Genomic DNA, 21,003 nt, shown 5'->3' with positions numbered 1-21,003 from the left:
CTTTCACCTGTGCCATAGTGTCCTAACAGCCTTCAGTTTTATAGGGAGTCACAGATTCAGTGCCTTAGGGAGCTGGACAGGCAGCAGGTCCTGCCCTGGGCTCTGCCTGAGTGAGACCTCAGGACACGGCCAACTGGAGATCACATGCCCTGTGTGGAGGGGCCACTGCTGTTGCTTTTTCAAGAGGTTTTTTTTGTTTTTGTTTTTGTTTTTTTAACTATGAAGCCTTCCAGTGTTAAGATAGCAACTAATTCAGATATTTAAGAAAACATTTTGAAGACCAAACAGAATTTATCTGTGAGTCAGAATTCACCCATGACTACCAGTTTGCAACTTCTGGGTTATAGCAGCAAAAGTTGGGATCTGGAGCAAAATAACTGCTCGAGTAGGAGTCGGAGAAGATGGGGGCAGGGATGGCTTAGTGTGTCTGTCCACGTGCCTGTCTCCCTTGCTCCCTCGGCCCGTGGGAGTTCCCCGTGGCTGGCACTCCCTTCTGCCCGGACTGCGGTGGGCTCCCAGGAAACCATCCAAGGAGAACCTGTGTGACTCCGTGCCCAAAGGGACCTGCTTCTTTCTGTCAAATTGGAGCAGGAAGAATTTGGTCTGGGTGTTGTTCTCTGACAAAAAGAGTGGTCCCTGTTCACCAGAAATTCAGGCTCAGAAAACTGTGCCCTGTGAAAGGTCTGTGGTGGGCAGGCCCACAGGAGAGGGGGAGGGCTTTCTAGGTGCGTGAAACTTGTTATTCACAAAAGAAAAAGATAACCAAAGTGGGAGAGGCCTATGGCCTCAGGTTTCTGAGTCTGCGGCTGTTTCTGGAGCTCTCACCTGGCTGTGGTCTGCTTGTTTCCAGAACCCACCTCATCTAAATGGGACGGGACCCTTGAAGGAAACGCCGAGCAGCTCCATGTCAAGTCCTAATGGGAATCCCAATGTCAGTAGGACTGGCCGTTAACGCCTCAACAGTTCTAACAACAGTTCAGAACTGGTCGGTTAACAGGCCCTCAGTTATTCCAGAACATCCCAAGAAACAGAAAATCACGATCAGTGTTCACAACAAGTTACCTGTGCGCCAAGTTCAGTCTCAGCCTGCGCTTCCCAGCAGTTCCCTGGAGAGCCCTAACAAGACTGCCCTTTCGTCTACCATCACCACTTCTTCTGCAATACAGTCCACCTCGAGTGCCGCCATGATGCCCGCGTCTGGTAAGGTAACAAAGCAGATCACCCTGAGGGCGTCCGGCCCTCGGCCTGTGATGAACGGCAGGTCCAGGCTGAGCTCCGGCATGCTGGTCCCCTACGGCGCCGAGTCGTCCGAAGAGTCCGACGAGGAGGCGAAGGGCCTCGGCAAGGAGAACGGTCTCGGCCCCGCCCAGAGCGCACGCGCCCCTGCTCCGGTGGCCCAAGATGCTGGGGCCTCTCCGCACGAGCTCCGAGAGCCCGTGGCTCTAAACGGTGCTACCAGTACGGACGCCGACCCGGAAGAAAACGGCCTGCCCTTGGGTGCTGCCCCCTGCCAAGGCCAGCCTGCTCGACACTCAGAAAACCCCTTTTCTAAGGCAAACGGTCTCCCTGGGAAGGTGAGCCCGCCTTGGGTGGGGCCGGGGCGGCCTTCGCTTCCGCCCTCGTGTCCGGGCGGGTCACGTGGCTGGGTTTCAGGTGGCCCCTGGAGCTGAAATCTCTCTGTTTTTTTATGGTAGTTGATGCCTGCTCCTTTGCCATCTCTCCCAGAAGACAAAATCTTAGACACCTTCAAACTCGGCAGCAAAGGGAAGGGCTCCACAGATGAGATGAGGTAAGATACCGTCCCAAGGCCATGGGACGCAGGCCGGGGAGTCACAGCAGGGCCTGTGGGTGCGGCCGCTCGTGGAAGTCTCAGGGTGAACCTTTTGGACCCTGGAATGATTTGAATAACGATCTGTCGAACTCGTTCATGTTCCTTTTAAGAAAGTAAACATGTACAAGGTCTGTTAGTCCAGCTGACGCCCCCCCTCCCACAGTGCCCCTCCTCTCTGGGGCTCCTCCTCAGCCCCCGGCTGGTCCTCCCGCCGGCACCGTCCCACTCAGCCCCCTGCGTGACAGGCACCTGAGGAGGTGTGAAAGGGTGGCGCAGGGCTTCTCGACTGTCCAGCAGCGAAGACTTTGTTTTGCTCCCTTTAGAATTCTGAAATGAAATTCCTAGTTAAGATAGTCTGTCTCCACATTTAAAAAAAAAAAAAAAAGTCAGTGCATTGACCTCAGCGTCATGTAACGGGAGTAGAAGGAAGGGTCCGAAGGCAGTGGCGTGTCGCCACGTGAACAGCCCGGGAGACGGTGCCACCGCAGGACGCGGGGTGGGCCAGCAGCTCGGCGCCACGCACAGGTCACATCACGCGTGTCAGCACCGTGACGTTCTCCTGGTAGACGACTTATGGCCAAGCTCTGACCAACCTGAGATCAACACCCTAGTGGTGTCTGTGAAACGGCCAGTAATAGAGCCAGAGTTTTCACCCACGTGAACGTTGGGACATGGGCTGTTCTGTGGGACCGCCTGCCTCGCCCCCGCCCACTGGTGCTTCTGAGGCTCCCCCATCATGGGGCTAACCCAAAAATGCACCCCACATTTCAGAAGGGCCCTGTGGGGGGCGTGCCCTCACCAAGAACCACTGTTAGGAATGCTCACTTAGAGAAACGAGCAAAGAGCACGCACTCTCAGTCGGCCCTAAAAAGGGGGCACTTGAACACTCAGTCCCTGGCAGGATGGCTGTCCTCCTTTCTCTATCCTTGTCCAGCTTAGTTGGGCTTCAAATGTAACGTGCGTGAGAATGACGACAGGTGATTGTATAAGCAGTCAGTGCCCAGCTACGCACGTTTCCTAACCTCACGTGCGGCCTTGAACACGTCACTGCCACGCTGTAGATCACACGTGTCTTCTCTCTCCCAGATATTTTCCCACTGCAAAGCGGGCCCGCTTTAGGGTTTTTCTTGCTTTCTGGCAGCTTTCATTAACTTCGAGACTCCATCAAAAAGCAAGGCAGAGTTCTTTTACTACAGAAAGTGTTTCTAATGCCTCACTGATTCCTCACAATTTGTAGGTAATTCAGGGAGCTCTTGGCTCTGTCTGGAGGTAGCTGCTCCAGCTCCGAGGCTCCAGGAATTAATTGGTGAGGGTGTGGCCAGTGCAGGAGGGGACTCACCAGCTGTCTAAGGAAGCCCACTGACGCCTGGCCCCGAGCACCACGCCACAGACAGCATCCCAGCTCTCAGGCCTGGCTTAGCGGTTTGTCTTCTAATTGATCCCTTGGCTCCCTAAAGGCGGTGATCACTTGTGTCCATCTCAGCCCCATCTAGAGCGGCTGGCATGGAAGGGCTGCATGCCCATGATGCATGGGTACCAAAGGGGAGAACTGTGAAGGGGCTGTGGAAATTACAGGACCTGGGAGCCTTAACTTCAAAGGGCGGCGGGGTTGCCCCTGATGGAGTGTGCGGGGTTGCCCCTGATGGAGTGTGCAGCCATCAGTCTCGTGTGCTGGGAACACCGTGTTGATGGCTCATTTGTGCCGGGAGGTGGGGTCACGTATAGACTGGCCCCTCTCTTGCCAACGGAGGCAGTATGGAGTCCAACACCTGGGGTAAGTCTTTCTCAATGGCCGGCCTGCCGACTCTCTTTACAACTCATCCCTGCAAACCTCCTGTGCAATTATGCCCCAACCACCTGACTGAGGCTGGAAGTCAGCGGAATTTCAATGCCGAGGGCTTCTTCTTGGACTTGGCAGGCGGGGCCATGTGGAGCATCACCTACATGGGAATCAAGGGAGCAATGTCTCCTAGCCTTGGGCCACCTGAGTCCCTGCGAGGAGCAGTTCTGTGGACAGAATGTCTCCACTGCCACTAAAGAAATGTAGGACTGACAGAATGAAGGAATCCAGGAGGAGGCACTTTATGAGCCTATCTATTCGATATCAATCCACATTACATGGGATGTGGATAGATTGAATGTTGCCTGGGGCTGAATTATTACAAAATATTCATGGCGCTCAACTTGTCTCCCAGCCTTAGCAAACACGGATCACAGACGTGTGATTTGCAGTTTGGGATTTAACTGAGTTCACAGGTTGGGGCCCCCAGGGCAGAGGTCACAGCACGTGGAGAAAAGACGCTGGGCGTGGGGTCCGGCGCTCGAGAGTCCAGAACCGCTGGGTCCCAGTGATGCTCACACGCCCTCTCTCTCAGCCTGGCTTCAGTCTGTGCTGCCAGGAACAAATATGCAAATTGAGAGGAAGCACCCTTACCTGCAGCTGGACCTGCAGCACCTTGACCACCTGGAAGAGGATTTGTCCTTGCTCTCCTTGGTGTATTCCTGCATGGCGAACCGCAGACACTGCTTCACGTTGCCACTTGAGGTGCTGACGGTCCTTGATTCCCTCAACACCTTGTCTGTGTTCTTGGATAGGAATGTGCTATCCACCAGGACCCCCAGAGTCTGGTCATGGTCCCTCCTTCCGGGGGCACAAGTGAACGTTCTCGTCCTCCCAGGGCTGGAGCTGTGGGTAGGGTGGGGTGACCATGGATGCCACTACAGGTCCAGAGATCTTACCCTGAGAACATCAGCCCAGCTGGATGAAGACAACTGTCAGCGTCACCTGGTGGGGCTCCCCCTGTCTTCCAAGGAACCCTGTTCACGAGAAGCCAGTTCAGGAGTCCCCCCCCACCCGCCGCCAAGCCTCCTGCGTGGCTCTGTGGCTCCAGGAAGAGTGCTTAGTGCTGGCGGGCCTGCACCTACCCTGTGAGCCTCTCCTCCCACTCCGGTATCTGTGTCTCAGGCCTGTAAGATGTGGTTGTGAAGGGTGTGGCTGCCCTGAGGTCTCCTGCCCTGGCCCTGTTTCCAGTCTGCCCCCCTTCCTGTGGAGTTGGGTGCCCCAGCCCGGGGTTCTCCCGCAAACCCAGAACTTTCAGCTACATCTACGCCCTGGTCTGGGGCCTCCTCGCTCCTGAGCCCTGGTGTGTGGTCACCTTCTGAGTCCATGCCCTGCAGGAAGGTCCCACTTTGTGATGTAATCCCACACTGGTGACCCTGTCTCGGTGAGGGTACCTCTCCCCTGTCAGCCACGGCCCGTGGTCCTGGCAGCTCACACAGCAGACAAGCCCCTCCTGCTTCTGCCCTCGGGGCGGAGGGCCCACCCACGCCGTGACCCTGGCTTCCTAAGTGCCTGGCCTCTGACTCCCTCCTCTGGAGCCCCAGCACTGCCCTCTGCTGTCCCGTCCTCTGGGGAGCAGTGGCCACAGCCCACCCTATGGCTCAGGTGTGCACCTTAGTGGGAGGGGGCGTGGGCACCCCTGGGCTCTTGGACGTTCCTGGAGGGACAGAGAGGTGGGCATTGGTCCCAGGATGTGAAGGTTGATGGGCTCCTGATACTGGGCCATGTATGGGAAACCACAGCCCCGCTGCATACATCCGGCTACTGGAACCATTGCTGGGTGGGAACCCTTCCTCCACGTTGTACTTAAACTGTCGGAGGTTTGGTTGTTTCTCATTTTCATCTGCTACAAACAGTGCTGTAGTGGACAACACTTTTCCAATATCTTTGAAAAATTATGCAAGTATTTCTGTATAATAAAAGACAGAGAATTGATGCAAAAGCTTTACCCGAATTTAAATTTAGTATAAACGGCTAATTGCCGGTCACTTACTAGTACAGTTGACTCTTGAACAACGCAGGGGTGAGGGGCGCCGAGCCCCAGTGCAGTCGAAAATCCACGTGTAACATTTGACTCCCCTGAAACTTAAATGCTAATAGCCTACGTTTGACCAGAAGCCTTACCAATAACCTAAACAGGTGATTGACACATATTTTTCATATTCGATGTATCATATACTGTATTCTTGCAGTAAAGTAAGCCAGAGAAAAGAAAATGTTATTAAGAAAATCATGAAAAAGAGGAAATTCATTTACAGTCCATATATGTATTTATTGAAAACAATCCATTTATAAGTGGACCCGCCCAGTTCAAGTCCGTGTTGTTCTGAGGTCAACTCTAATGTATTCATGATTTTTGAATTTTTCTGCATATTAAAAGCACCAGGGAAGTTTAAGAGGTTCCCACCTTTAGTAAATATACAAGTGCACTATGATATGAATAAAAGAAGCCTATTACGTTGACTTATAAACTAAAGAATTCTCAGCAATGTTGGAAAATGCTTATAAAAAAAGTGATGCACAAGATGCAAAACACTAAATACTGGTGAATATCTTTATTGCCTGTCCTTCCCCACAAGAAATAAAACGGACTTTCAAAGGGTAGGGAATCCTTCCTGTCACGCATCATGATGCCCCCAGAGCCTGGAGCCAGTCTGAACACAGAGAGAACATGTCAATATTTGTGGACTGAGTGAGAAATGCTTTTGCTTTGATGAAAAAACATTCATTTCTGACTTTTCTTTATATTGTTTCAAGTTTTCTATATTATATATGCATTACTTCAATAATTAGGAGAAAAAGGAAAATAACCTTAGCAACGGTATGATGGTATGTAAACAAAAACGGGGTTAGAGCAAAGGGCAGTTCCTGTGCTCATGGCAGAAGATCGAAGAGGAACCGGGCCTGAGGGCTGACAATTTGTCACCTCTAGGGATTTAGCCACACATGCCCCTCTGCCCCTGGGATCAGGAGGCCTCAGGCACCATAGCACAAGGTCTGACCCAGGGGAGACCCTGCTCTGGGGGCAGATTAAGCTCCAGAGCCCACAGTGGCCTCTTCCTTGGGCCTCCACGTGCCTCCTGGGATCGGGGCACCTGGTCCCCCTCCCAGTTCTGTCATGGCCGAGAATGTAAAGCAGACAGGCCTTCTCCTACGCTCAGTGGTTCCCACGACCCAGGGAAACAGAGGTGAGGGAGGGCCCTCGGGAGGGGAGCCCGTGCAGGCTGGAGGCGCCCGAGGCCCCCTCAGGCCAGGGTGTCATGGAGGGCAAACCCCAAGACCCAGCCTGGCAGATGCAGAGCCCGCTTTGAGGGTCATCAGTGCATGGAGTCCCCCACCCCCGTGTCCTCCAAGGCTGGGCTGATGGAGTAACCCCACCAGCTGCCCCTCAGCCCTTTCCCCGTGAACTCCCAAGTTCAAAGCATCTGCTGGACTTTTATCTGACTCTAGGGTGCATTTGAGGGTTTTGTTTGCTGGCCCTTTTTTTTCTTATGAACCCTAGTTGCCCAAAGTCAGCTTAAACATCATCTGTCTTGGTTTGTGGCGCTCCTGGCATTGGTCCACGCATAGCTGTATGACGCAATGGACACCCATGAATCCGTCACCCAAGCCGAGAGCTGGAATGTTATCCGTCTCTGACATGTACCCCTCAGCTGCCCTGTGACCCCACTCTGGATTTTGTGCTTCTCAACCCTGCCTTTACTCAGAGCTTCATCACCAGTGTCTGCAACCCTGACATGTCCAGTTCTGCTGGGTTTTGTACTTTGGGAAAAGATGAGTATCCATCATGGCACATGCAGCCCTGGGACCTGGGCTGTCCACTCAAGGTTATGGTACCAACTGTTGCACACAGAAGCATCACTGTGGTCCTCAAGCCCTCCCTGGTTAAGACTAGCCCATCTGCACACTTCGCCCTGACTTCCCAGCCTCCCACTGCGGTGGGCCTGGCACATGGCTGGTTTCCACCTGTGCCATGGAGGCGGAGTTGACGGCGTCAGGACGAGGTGTGAAAATTCCTCCTACTCTCGGGTGGTTTCTCAAGGTGAGGGGTGCCCTGGGGGCACCTAGCCTGAGAACATGTGGTATGGGAGCTCCTAGCGTCCGGCAACCTGGTTTCGGAACTATTAAAGGTCCAGCTATTTGGAAACACCTAGTCGGGGCCCCAGAACAGGTGGAACAGACCTGTCCCCACTCCAGGGTGAGCCCAGCTGTGCTGATCTGAAGGGAAGCCACACAGCCACACCTCCGGGTCAGCCTCAGACCCATGACTTGATAATGGACTCTTGCTGTGACGCACTGCTGAGGTCAAGGGGGGTTTGTAGTGCAGCATTTCTGTGCCAAGAGCTGATCAGTACACCAAAATTCACCAAACGGAAGCGATATTTCTAGGGTTTGGATATTTTGTAGAAATATGTGGTTACTGTTGTTGATTTTGTAAAAGAACCAAATATTATGCCCCTAACACTCTCATAAGCCTTTGAACTTCACAAACATGTGCAAACACACACACACACCATCAGCACATTGATATTACCTAGAAAAGTTTAATTCTGGGCAGCTCTGAACATAATAATCCCCCTATCCTGCATGCCTGTCAGGAAGGAGTAATGCTTACTGCTATGTGTCACTGATATTTTGAGGCTGCTTCTTATGCAGCAAGAGCTGATTGATACAAAATCTTTGCATTGTGTCTTCCTTTAATTTTGGAAAATGTATCTCCATTATTTCTTCAAATATTTCTATCTTTTTCCTTTTCTCCTCCTTTGATGTTCCTAGGTTCGCAGTTCTACAGATGTTTGTACTTCTCTGTCCTTAAGTCACCCGACGTTTCTCTCTCTTACCTCCTCGTCCTTTCCTGCCGCCTCTGCACGCATGCCCCAGTGCTGAGACTTGGATGAAGGGGGCGTCTCAGCATGTGTTATCCCAAAGGGCCCTGCGTCTCCAAACCAGGTAATCCCAGAAAACATTCTGGGTTTTGTGGAAATCAAGAATTTCTAAAATACGTGTCCATTTTTCTATTGTGTGCTTCTACTGTGTATATTTTCACTCCCTACTGATTTGGGATGACTAGTGACTAGACTAAATCTGGAGCGGTTCCTCCAGGACATGGTGACACAGGACAGGCCACTCCTGGTTGTGACTGACCTTAAGGAGTGGGCCATCATCCCCAACCTGCTAACGTCGGCTTGCCAATGACAGCAGTGGTGGGCATAAAATTCACCAGCCCCACCAAGACCCTCACACGGCCCAGGACCCTGAGCCTCAGCTCGGGGAATGGGCCATGGTTTTAACCCCATATTCCCAGAGAGTGGGAGCCAGAGGCAAGATGCAGGCCCCAAACAAAATATCCTCACTGCGGTTCACACACCTCGAAATATTGGGCGCTTTCTTAGGAAGCATTTCCCAATCTTGGGCACAAGTGCCAACCACCTGGGGACTTGGTGTGTTTCTGACAACAGGTAGCAGAGATGGGAGAGTGGGTCTCTAGGAGGTGAGAGAAATGAAGTCACTGGGGTTTCCAAGGTAGAAAACGACTGACTTGTAATGAAACAGAGCAGATGGCAGGCCTTCCCCAGGGGAATTGGGGTTGGACTGAAGATGCTCACCTGTGAGCAGAGCCCGTCGGCCCTCAGGGCAGGGCTGTATTTCCTGGGCCAGTGCGCGGCCCAGAGCAACGACCCTCAGAACTAACAGCTCTAAGCCAAGGGTGGGCAACAGGCTAGCTTTGCTGACCATAAGACTCACCCTGTCAGTGTGTACATGCCCCTAGCAGGGCGTGAAGATGTTACAGACTCTACATACAGACTGGACAAGGAGGCAAAGGTGACCCACGCCGCTGTCTTTGTGACCTGCCCAGTGGAACTGTCCTCAGTGGTCCTGGGAAATGCTGTCCCATCAGCACTGATGACAACTTCAAGGGAACCAACTGGCCAGGAAAGGATAGACTAACCACCATGGACATGCAAACCAGATCCCCGAACTGAAAAGGTGGAGGGAAGACCCCTCAGCCCCTCCCTCTGAAGTCCTCCTCCAGACAGCGTCCCATGGCCTCTCTGTCCCACTTAGGGCCCCAGGCCCCCATTCCTCGGCCCCTCCAGGGCTGCCCCCACCAGGACCCGGGAAGAGAGAGGTGCTCATGGGGGGCTCTGTCACCTCAGGGCCTGTCCCAGGGCTAGTGGTCAGTGTTGACGGCCATGGAGGCCAGGCTGGGTGCCGATGGGGGGCGCAGGGGTCAGGGAGCATGAGGGGAGGGGTGACTGGAGCTGCCATCTTCTGAGCTGACCCCAGACGCCCTGAGAAGACTTCTCGTCAGGCAGGCAGCTCCAGGGCAGACGCCCCGATGGCGATCCACAGAGGACAGAGCCTTCTGTCACCTTTGTCACCCACCTGCCACCCCTGTGCCTGGGCATCAACCCAGCACCACCACCACAGAAGGGCCACTCACTGTGAATCTGGCCTCAGAGATGGACACAGAAGGGACACAGGTGGCTGTCGCCTGGCAAAACTGTCTGGATTCCTTTTGAGTGGAGTGGATGGGAGCCTGGAGAGACTGGAGGATGATGAACAAAGGAATGGAAGAATGGATGCATGGATGGATGGATGGAAGCATGGATCATGGAAGGATGGATGGACGGATGCATGGATGGACAGATGATGGACAGATGGAGAATATATGAATGAATGAATGAATGAGTACACACACCAACCATGAGGACCCTGCAAGAACCAGGAAGGGCACCCTCCCATGAGCTGAGGAGTTTGACTGACTCGGCATCCGGCACCCACAGCCAGGGTGAGAACAACAATGGTAAATTCTCCATCGCTTGTCACTGGCAGCAACATCCATGGACATAAACCATCAGGGAGAATGCAAAACTGACAGGGACCCAAAATGTGCTCTGAGATGCCTTTAATTGCTCTGGTGCCATGCAGACCTAGGACTCCAGACTCTCATTCTTCAGGAGAAAAGGAGCCGCTGTGGGAGCCGGGAACTCCTCCCCCCATTTCTGCTGGCAGGTGCTGTTCAGGAGGGTGAACTGGGTAATCCATGGCCGTGAGTCCACAATGAAAGTGCAGCTCACCTGAAAAAAGTAATTTTATGTAAGACATAAAATCAGAACAATGTACACAACAGTAAGAGCACTTAGCAGGAAGGACTTACCAGGAGCTCAAGGTGCATTAAAAACTAAAGAGGAAAGTAAAGCAGAATCAAACAGTGGCCTGGGGCTGGGCTCCAGAGCTCAAGTCTCCACCATCAAGGCAGGGGCTCCTGAGAGGGTGCCTGGTGGGGCCATCACCTGCCCTTCAGGGTCCCCCCAACCCAGCGCACGTGACGCTGCCTGAAGGGTCTCTGCCCTGTGAGCTCTTGGGGGAGCCAGCAGACTGCCCAGGAGATGGTCCAGATGGTGCCCACCCCGCCATCAGCTGCAGCTGCAAACCCACCCCAAGGAGAGGCTGCCCCAAGGCTGGGGTCCAGGGAGACCCCAGCCCCACTGAGGGCATCACCCTGACTGAGGCCCATCCCCAAGGTTTCAGTCAGTTCATAGGGTGATGACAAGCGGTCTGACTGACCAGGACTCCTCCTTGCCGCCCAGGAGACCAGAGGGAGGGGTGGGGCGACCAGCAAACTAAACTGTCCTCCTGTCCAGAAGAAACGGAGCAAAGGAAGGAGAGGCCCAGAGGGAGAACAGCGTCTTCCTGGACCCGAGGTCTCAGGAAGCTGGAGGCTGGGACCCAGGGAGGCTCCATCCAAGAGGGAAGGGCCCATGGGGGTCTGTGGGGTTCTCTGGTGGGCCAGCCGGGCTGTGAGCACAGGGCCCAGCTTGTTGCTGTGCTGGGAGCATCTCTGTACAGGGGGAGCCCTGGGACCTGGCGGGGAGGGGCCAGGACCTGTCATTCTGCCCCACAGTCATCCCTGTGAACTTCCAAGCCTCCTCTCATAGACCCTTCTTGACATTATTTTTCATTCTCTGAAGATTTGTGATGCTTTTGGTTGATTTTATACTCAAACCTTTTTCTCTTCCGGGCCTTCTTGCAAGGGGCAGTTGTCAATGTCTTCGTCGTGTTTTTTACAAATTGTGCGGCCCAGCTCCAGGTCCATTAAATATATCCACGTATACGTCTGACAAGGAAAGATTGTAGAAACTTCTGTGAAATACTTACTTTGCAGTAATGGGAAAAACACAGAGAACCAAGTAGAAAATGGGCAAATGGGTATGAATGTACACATGTGTATAAATTGGAACAAACCTAGGTGCATTTTTCTTATTTTTACTTTATGTATTATTTTACTTTTTCATTTTAATTCTCTACTCTTCCTCCAAAACGACGTCCCTGAGTGCAGCTCCAGCCCTGGACTCTTCCCTGCCGCCCTCCTGATGGCTGCTACCCAGGAGCCGCGTCACGAGTACATGGAGAGGAATGTAACCAGAAACTTCCATAGGGAGGAGCACGGCCCTGACCTTGAATTGTCTAGAAAGCTGGCTTCCTTAGGGGCTCAGGAATGCCTGCAGCTGATGCCACCAGCCACACACACACACACGCACGCACGCACACGCGCGCCCAGCCCCTTGCACTGCCGCTGGACCCTGGGCAAGGATAGGCTTAGGGCAGGGCAGGGGTGGCAGCTCAGTCCACAGTGATGCTCGAGGGGCCCTCGGCCTCCACAGGTCCAGAGCTGGGCACAGCCCAGAGGAGGGCCAGCCGGTCAGCAAATGAGAGCCCTTGAGGGAAACCAGGGCCGTCTGTGCAGGGAGGGGACCAGCCTCCAGTCCCATTAGGAGTGTGTGCAGCGGGGGACCTTCACATCAGAGCCCCGCTGACCTGGGCCAGCTTGGGGCTAGCCATCTGGGGCCAAGAATGGGTCTGGGTTCAAGACTGTTGGACAACAACTAATCCAGACAAAGTATCCGGGGCGGGGGAGGTATGAGCATCGGTGGGAAAGCGCTTCACAGCCAGGTGCTAAGGACACCCACACTCCCATCAGGTCCCCCCTCCTCCCCACCCTGATGCTCTGTAACCCACGGCCTTCTTTCTCAGAACTGCCTCGGGAACACTGACTGTGACGGACTCGGCCCGGCCATCTTCCTGTCTCCCCCGCCCCTCACTCTGCTGTCTGCCCACCTGCTCGGGACAAAGACCTGGGGTCTGTGCCTGACCCCCGCCCCACTACACGCCACGTCAACCTCCAAGCCGACTCAGAAGCAGGTCTTCCTCTGCCTCCTGACGTCCAGGGCCCAGCTCCTGCACCCTGGTCTCAACTTGCCCCCAAGCTGTGGAGCCCACTGCCCCGACGGGGTCCAGAGAGATGCTGGACAAAGCTGAGCGACCTCCTCCCGCGAGTCCCTGCTCCTCCGAGGGTCACATCCTGACCCAGCGCTGGCACACGCCCGCCTCTCGGAACCTCCTGCCCTGAGACACGGGCCCATAGCCCTCAGGCTGGCCCCGCCGGGCACTCGCAGCTCACCCCGGTCCAGGGCCCTCTCCGGGGCTGCCCGCCCTTCTTGTCCCCACCCCGGGTCCTTCCAGGAGTGCCCGTCATGAAGAGCACTTTCCAGGCCCCCCACCCTGCCCCTCCCCTCAGCCCTGCGGTCCTACACTGACCGCTCTTGTCCAGGTCTTCCACTATCTCACCGGAAAAGTTGGGGCCTGTGTGCTTCTCACCACCGGCGTAACAGCCCCACGAGATCACGCCCTGTCTGCCTCCCGCCAGGCCTGACCCACGGCGGCCACGTGGTCGAGGCCGGCTCACTTCATGCGGGGCCTCAGCCCAGCATCCAGGCAGTTATCCTGGCAGCGGAGGCCTGCGAGCGGCTCCACTCTGCGCTGTCGGCCCTTCCTGGGCTTTGATGTTGGGGCGCTGCCTCCCCTCCGTCTCCCTCCTCACCTGCTCTCTGCCTCCCTCTCCTTCTCTCCCTGTTCCAAGCGCTAAGCTAACACATCAGAAACTTGGAGCCCTTCTATTTTGGTACCTTGTATTTTTAAATATCCTTGACCAAATGAAATATCCCTTACCTTTTCCTGCAGACCGTGGACGGCCCCTTCCCCCGACCCCAGGCCCGGTTTCAGGGAGAAGGTGGAGCCGAAGACAGGGAGCCTCCCTCACCTTCTGGCCCCCAGGCCCCACCCTCACCTCCCCACTCCCACCCCACCCCCATCCCCCACCCCCATCCCCCACTCCCACTCCGACCCCCACCCCCATCCCCCACCCCCATCCCCCACTCTCACTCCACCCCCATCCCCCACTCCCACCCCCACCCCCACCCCCACTCCCATCCCCCTCACCTTGCGCTGGCTCCGTCCTACCCAAAGCAGCTTGTAAGCGTACTCATCCAGCTCATGTTCATTGAAGTAAAACACAGCAAACTCCACACACAAGCGGAAGTTTTGCGTACTCTTACTGATGTCCTCAAACTTCCAGCTGCAGACATGAGGCCCCAGAGCAAGAAGCCCCAGGAGCAGAGACAGCTTCAGGAACATGCTGTCCGGCGTCGGCCTGGAGGCCAGCAGTACTCGGTGGGCAGCCCTCCCCAGCTCCCCAGCCAGTGCCGCCCTGCCCTGCACAGTCCTGTGCTGCTGGCCAGGCCCTCTGCCTGGCTCCTCCTCTCTGTCCCTCCCATCATCACCCAACGGGAGGCGGTGGCGGGGGCGTGTCCCAATTTCCACCCCTTATCTCGTAAGCCTTGGGCCCAAGGACATGCAGGCTCCGTTCCCCCTCATCTCCAGGGCATCCCCAGGGCATCCCCAGCCTAGCTTCGGTAGGGCCTGGGTGAGGGTCTCAAGCCCACTAGGCTTTGCCCTCATGGCTGTGCCTCCCTGGGCTGGCAGAGTCACGGGCACTTAGGAATGCTGGTGGGTCCTGAGTCCCGGGAGCCAGGAGAAAACCAGATCTACCTCTGACCTTGGCTGCAGCCGACGACCTCAGGGCACAACGGGAAGGTCCAGTGAGGGGCGGCGCAGGGGCCGGGGCACCATTCTCTCCACCACAGCTGGCACCTGCTGACCTACATGACAGGAGGCCTGGCCGTGCTTGGCCTTGGGCAGGGGACAAGGGGTAAGCCAGCCAAGGCAGGGGCTCTGCTGGAATGGATGTGAGCGGTAGCCATGGGCAGGAGGGGTTCCAGGGCTGGGGAAGGTCAGGCCCTGCCTTGACCCAGCCAATGTGCATTCTCACGCAGATCTGCCAACTGTGGTGCTGTGGCCTCTGCCGTGTGGCTGTGTCAGGCTCTTCTCACGGGAACCGTGTTACTGATGTGCCCTGCCTGGGATGCACACCACGCCGTGGGAGGGAGCGGGCCGGGAAAGTGGGATTGCTGCCTGTGGACGTGAGGATGCTCCACACTGGACATGGGGGAGACGGACTCCTGTGTGTTAATGATGATCCCAGAAAGGATGCGGGGCCTGGGCCATCGCCGTGGGCACAGGTTGTAGGACAGGACTGGGGCTGGCCCAGGAAGAGAGGGGAGTATGGACACAGTGGGGACACCCTCGTCACCACCCTCGCAGTCACACCTCTGGACGACTGTCAGCCTGGGGTCTAAGACACGGCAGGGTCCCGTCAGGGCAGTCCCGGTGAGGATGTAGGAACCTGCTCCGAGGTGTGTGCGGGCCTGCTCGTTTCCTCCACAGAGAAGCTGCGGCCCCCACGCTGGTTCGCCACCCCTGGCAGTGGTGACTGTAGCATCTGTAGTCTTCCGAGATCTGCAGAATCTGTCAGGAGGCTCTGTTTTCCTTCCCAACTTCTCCACGTCTAGATACCTCCTGCTGGAGGAGCAGCCTCATGAGACGTTGCGAAGGGTCGGCCGTTGGATTCCTCGATTGTCTCCAACAGGCTCTGTTTTCTTTCCCGTTCCTTCTGCTTCCTTGTGATAGTTTCCTTCCACTGAGGGAGGGACAGGTCACCGGCCACAGCCCTGTCCATCCTCGGGCGCCTGTGATGTCCAGATCTCACATTCCTTGGACCCAGACCTCAGCAGCTTCTCGAGTATGTTTCCTCATAAAGTTTTTCATCATTTACTTTAAACATATACCCCAACCGGAATCGAGAGGGTTTCTCCAGCCCGCATGTTACCTAGGGGTGTGTTGCTGAATTTTCACTTTCCTCCTTAATTTCAACCTAAACTTCACTGTGCCTGGAGAACTCATTCTATATGATGTAGGTTCTTTGAAATCCACTGAAATTTGCCTTACGGATCAGAATGTGCTGAATTTGGATAAATGGTGTATCAGCTCAAAAAGAATATGTGTTCTGCAGCTGCTGGTGAATGTTCTACGTAATTGTTATTAATTTGTCAAATCAACACTGAGGTGCAGCCCAGGGAGCTTGGTGGTGAGCCGTGGCTCAGCAGAGACAACAGAGAAACTGAAACAGAGACGTTTACTGCTCACAGGCCCTGGAGGAGGTACCAGCGGTTTCCACATGGTGTGGGCTGGAGGTGGTCACAGCCGGAAGCAGACAGAGACCAAGAGGCACACGCCACCACCTGAGGCCTTGGGCTCCCGGGTAATGCCAGACTGGTCAACTCAAGCCAAGAGAGCAGGTTCTGAAAAGCTCTGCTGGGGTCTTATCTAAGGGCAGGACAGGGATGGGCCCTGGGGGACAACCTTCGGGGGAAGTCACACAAAGCCTTTTATTTGCTCTCTCGGGCACGTGCTCATATGAGGGGTTGGTGTCAGTGTAAGGTCCCCACAAGCCACCTGACCCTACAAACTGGACGCCCCATGGAGTAGCTTAGTTAAAGTCTCCAAGGTAATCAAAATCAAATTTGTTAAATGAATTCTTCTGTTTTTGTAAATATCATCTGATTTTCACCTGGTGGGCTCTGTCAGTTATTGAGAGGGTGCTTTCACTCTCCTCCTGGGACCAGACATCTGATTGTTCTCCCCCTGGTCCTGTCACGTGTGACTTTACTTCTGCAGAGACCAGGAGAAGAGGTGGCCCCCTGAGAGACCTGTTGTAACTTCCTTAAGCAAGCAAAGCTGTGACAGTCAGTTCCCCAAAGGCCACGTTTCCAATCCTGTATGTGTTTAGAGCTGCAACCAGCAGACAAAGGCTGCAGTCAGCCTCTGGCACCTGCATTCGTACCCTGGTGCCCCACGGGAGGCTCGTGGTGGGTTTTAAATCACCCCATGACTGGCTCTGAATGCTGAGGGACATGTGCAAAGCCCCCCGGTGTAGTTAAAGTGCATCTGAGGTCAGACCACAGAAGAATTGAAAAGAGCAGGACACAGACCTTCCGATGGGAAACAGGAGTTGAGGTGAAGGTGGCCACTATTGCTCAGGGGGTTCTGTCTGGCCGTGGCCAGCACGGGGCCCAGGAACAATGGCTCCACCCCTCTGAGCCCAAGTGCCCTCAAAGGAAGATTGGCTGACCACACAGCCACCCTTATCAGTTTGTATTTGCACTTATCAGATTGTGGGGAGATGTTAGAAATCCCAAACACAGGTACTAAAGGACCAAAGCTGGCTCAGGCCAGCGGTACTCAAGGAGCTGCCCAGAGCTGGGGGGCAGGGAGGGGGACGCCTCTTTCACCAGTGCTTATGGGCACATCATGGCAATAGGTCAGTCAGGAAAGGGACAGCCTGCCAACCACGGGACATGCAAACCAGATCCCCGAACTGAAAAGGTGGAGGGAAGATCCCTCAGCCCCTCCCTCTGAAGTCCTCCTCCAGATAGCGTCCCATGGCCTCTCTGTCCCACTTAGGGCCCCAGGCCCCCATCCCTCGGCCCCTCCAGGGCTGCCCCCACCAGGACCCGGGAAGAGAGAGGTGCTCATGGGGGGCTCTGTCACCTCAGGGCCTGTCCCAGGGCTAGTGGTCAGTGTTGACGGCCATGGAGGCCAGGCTGGGTGCCGATGGGGGGCGCAGGGGTCAGGGAGCATGAGGGGAGGGGTGACTGGAGCTGCCATCTTCTGAGCTGACCCCAGACGCCCTGAGAAGACTTCTCGTCAGTCAGGCAGCTCCAGGGCAGACGCCCCGATGGCGATCCACAGAGGACAGAGCCTTCTGTCACCTTTGTCACCCACCTGCCACCCCTGTGCCTGGGCATCAACCCAGCACCACCACCGCAGAAGGGCCACTCACTGTGAATCTGGCCTCAGAGATGGACACAGAAGGGACACAGGTGGCTGTCGCCTGGCAAAACTGTCTGGATTCCTTTTGAGTGGAGTGGATGGGAGCCTGGAGAGATTGGAGGATGATGAACAAAGGAATGGAAGAATAGATGCATGGATGATGGATGGATGGATGGGTGGATGGATGCATGGATGGACAGATGATGGACAGATGGAGAATATATGAATGAATGAATGAATGAGTACACACACCAACCATGAGGACCCTGCAAGAACCAGGAAGGGCACCCTCCCATGAGCTGAGGAGTTTGATTGACTCAGCACCCTGCACCCACAGCCAGGGTGAGAACAACAATGGTAAATTCTCCATCGCTTGTCACTGGCAGCAACATCCATGGACATAAACCATCAGGGAGAATGCAAAACTGACAGGGACCCAAAATGTGCTCTGAGATGCCTTTAATTGCTCTGGTGCCATGCAGACCTAGGACTCCAGACTCTCATTCTTCAGGAGAAAAGGAGCCGCTGTGGGAGCAGGGAACTCCTCCCCCCATTTCTGCTGGCAGGTGCTGTTCAGGAGGGTGAACTGGGTAATCCATGGCCGTGAGTCCACAATGAAAGTGCAGCTCACCTGAAAAAAGTAATTTTATGTAAGACATAAAATCAGAACAATGTACACAACAATAAGAGCACTTAGCAGGAAGGACTTACCAGGAGCTCAAGGTGCATTAAAAACTAAAGAGGAAAGTAAAGCAGAATCAAACAGTGGCCTGGGGCTGGGCTCCAGAGCTCAAGTCTCCACCATCAAGGCAGGGACTCCTGAGAGGGTGCCTGGTGGGGCCATCACCTGCCCTTCAGGGTCCCCCCAACCCAGCGCACGTGACGCTGCCTGAAGGGTCTCTGCCCTGTGAGCTCTTGGGGGAGCCAGCAGACTGCCCAGGAGATGGTCCAGATGGTGCCCACCCCGCCATCAGCTGCAGCTGCAAACCCACCCCAAGGAGAGGCTGCCCCAAGGCTGGGGTCCAGGGAGACCCCAGCCCCACTGAGGGCATCACCCTGACTGAGGCCCATCCCCAAGGTTTCAGTCAGTTCATAGGGTGGTGACAAGCGGTCTGACTGACCAGGACTCCTCCTTGCCGCCCAGGAGACCAGAGGGAGGGGTGGGGCGACCAGCAAACTAAACTGTCCTCCTGTCCAGAAGAAACGGAGCAAAGGAAGGAGAGGCCCAGAGGGAGAACAGCGTCTTCCTGGACCCGAGGTCTCAGGAAGCTGGAGGCTAGGACCCGGGGAGGCTCCATCCAAGAGGGAAGGGCCCATGGGGGTCTGTGGGGTTCTCTGGTGGGCCAGCCGGGCTGTGAGCACAGGGCTCAGCTTGTTGCTGTGCTGGGAGCATCTCTGTACAGGGGGAGCCCTGGGACCTGGCGAGGAGGGGCCAGGACCTGTCATTCTGCCCCATGGTCATCCCTGAGGACTTCCCTAAGCACCCTCCCCTCGGCATGCTCTGAGATTAAGAAAATATGTATATTGGTCTCTGCCTGTATTCCTGGCACAGAACACGTGGATCCATTGTAAATTTCTAGGTGATAAGAACACCAGGAACGTGTTTTGTTCTATTGAGGTGACTCTGGGTGGGCCCCTGGCTGGGGGATGATCAGCAGAAAGACCAATGATGACCAATGATGGGGCTCGGGATAGTCCTGCCTACGTGCGGAAGCCTCCCTAGAATCCTGATGGTGTGGGGTTCAGAGCATCCATGTGGGTGAGCACATCCACATATTGGGGGGAGGGGTGATACACCTCGATCCTCAGAAGCTCCTGTGCTCAGAACCCTCCCCCACCTCACCTTGTGTATCTCTGCATCTGGCTGTTCATCTGTATCCTTTACCATATCCTTTAATAAGATGGGAAATGTAAGTATTTCCCTGAGTTCTGTGAGCCACTCTAGCAAATTAATCAAACCTGAAGAGGGGGACATGGGAACCTCCAATTTGTGGTCAGTTGAACAGAAGTTGTGGGCAGCCTGGGGACCTACTCCCTGCGACTGGCATCTGAATGGGTCGGGGTGTCTCATGGGCCTGAGCCCTTAACCTGTGAGACTTGATGCCACCTCCAGGTAGGTAACTGGTATCCCCGAGAATTGTTTTGTGGGGGAAAAACCCCACACATTTGGTAACCAGAAGGGTCAGAAGTGAGGTGTTCAGTGTGGGAAATAAAGGAGATGCATGGGCACTATGTGTTTTCCTAATACACCCTCCTTGATATGATTTTTCCTTCTCAGATTTGTGATGCTTTGGGTTGATTTTACTCTCAAACCTTTTTCTCTTCCGGGCCTTCTTGCAAGGGGCAGTTGTCAATGTCTTTGTCGTATGTTTTACAAATTGTGCGGCCCAGCTCCAGGTCCATTAAATATATCATTGTCCAGTTCTGTCAAGGAGAAATTAGAAAACAGAAAGGCAGAGAATCCAGTAGAAAAGTGGGCAAAAGACTACAATGTGCACATGAATAGGACACACAAACCATGTGCAATTTCTCTGCAAGCACATAACCAACAAAAAGATGTCCCTGAGTGCAGCTCCAGCAGCCCTGGACTCTTCCCTGCCGCCCTCTTGATGGCTGATACCCAGGAGCCACATCACCAGTACATGCCAGTGGTGGAAGGGGGGTGGTCACGGGAGGTGGGGTCCCGGCGCTGAGAGCACACACACAGCACGCCTGACACGAGACCCAGCTCTCAATTGCATCAGCCAGACACACGGAGGGCATCACCCGGCTCCTTCTAGGGAGGCGGCTGGGGGTGCTTGTCCACCGAGCCGCCCTCAGAGCTGCCCTGTCCCTTGGGGGCAGCATCCAGACCAGGACGGGGGGCTCGGGGCTGGATGCTCTGTCTCTCCTGGGACAGCTGCAGCACCAAAGGGCTCACCTTGTAAACCTTCATCCAGGTGGATGTTTGTGAACCGGGTGCTGCTCTGTGTGTCCATCAGCTTCTCTAAGAGGTTAACACAAGATAGGATTTCATCCCCTACAGAGAGGTTGTGAAAACTCGGAAGAACTCCAACACGGAGAGGAATGTAACCAGAAACTTCGATAGGGAGGAGCACGGCCCTGACCTTGAATTGTCTAGAAAGCTGGCTTCCTTAGGGGCTCAGGAATGCCTGCAGCTGATGCCACCAGCTACACACACACAGACACACATGCCCAGACCCTTGCACTGCCGCTGGACCCTGGGCGAAGACGGGCTTAGGGCCTGATGGGGGTTGGG

General features: G+C 55.1%; 1 protein-coding gene across 1 annotated transcript; it reads right to left on the bottom strand.

The window, feature by feature from the left end:
- Window positions 1-10,606: 10,606 nt before the first annotated feature.
- On the bottom strand, window positions 10,607-14,153 carry LOC132477124 (probable cystatin-15). Its single transcript, XM_060079482.1, has 3 exons — window positions 13,956-14,153; window positions 11,683-11,793; window positions 10,607-10,753 (listed from the first exon to the last, which is right to left on the bottom strand). The coding sequence occupies exons 1-3, from the start codon at window positions 14,148-14,150 to the stop codon at window positions 10,607-10,609; spliced, it is 453 nt and encodes a 150-aa protein (XP_059935465.1). The 5' UTR covers window positions 14,151-14,153.
- Window positions 14,154-21,003: the final 6,850 nt, after the last annotated feature.

This window comes from Mesoplodon densirostris, chromosome 16 (genome assembly GCF_025265405.1).
Source record: "Mesoplodon densirostris isolate mMesDen1 chromosome 16, mMesDen1 primary haplotype, whole genome shotgun sequence".
Lineage (NCBI taxonomy): Eukaryota > Metazoa > Chordata > Mammalia > Artiodactyla > Ziphiidae > Mesoplodon > Mesoplodon densirostris.
This window is presented reverse-complemented; position numbering and strand designations above follow the sequence as displayed.

Bases quoted from the DNA above. Each gene is read 5' to 3' on its own strand.
- LOC132477124 (XM_060079482.1), bottom strand. From the start codon at position 14,150: ATGTTCCTGAAGCTGTCTCTGCTCCTGGGGCTTCTTGCTCTGGGGCCT. The intron at 11,794-13,955 runs GTGAGGGGGATG...TTTCCTTGTCAG, and splicing joins TAGGACGGAGCCAGCGCAAG to ACGTATACGTGGATATATTT. The intron at 10,754-11,682 runs GTTTGAGTATAA...TACTTTTTTCAG, and splicing joins AAGGCCCGGAAGAGAAAAAG to GTGAGCTGCACTTTCATTGT.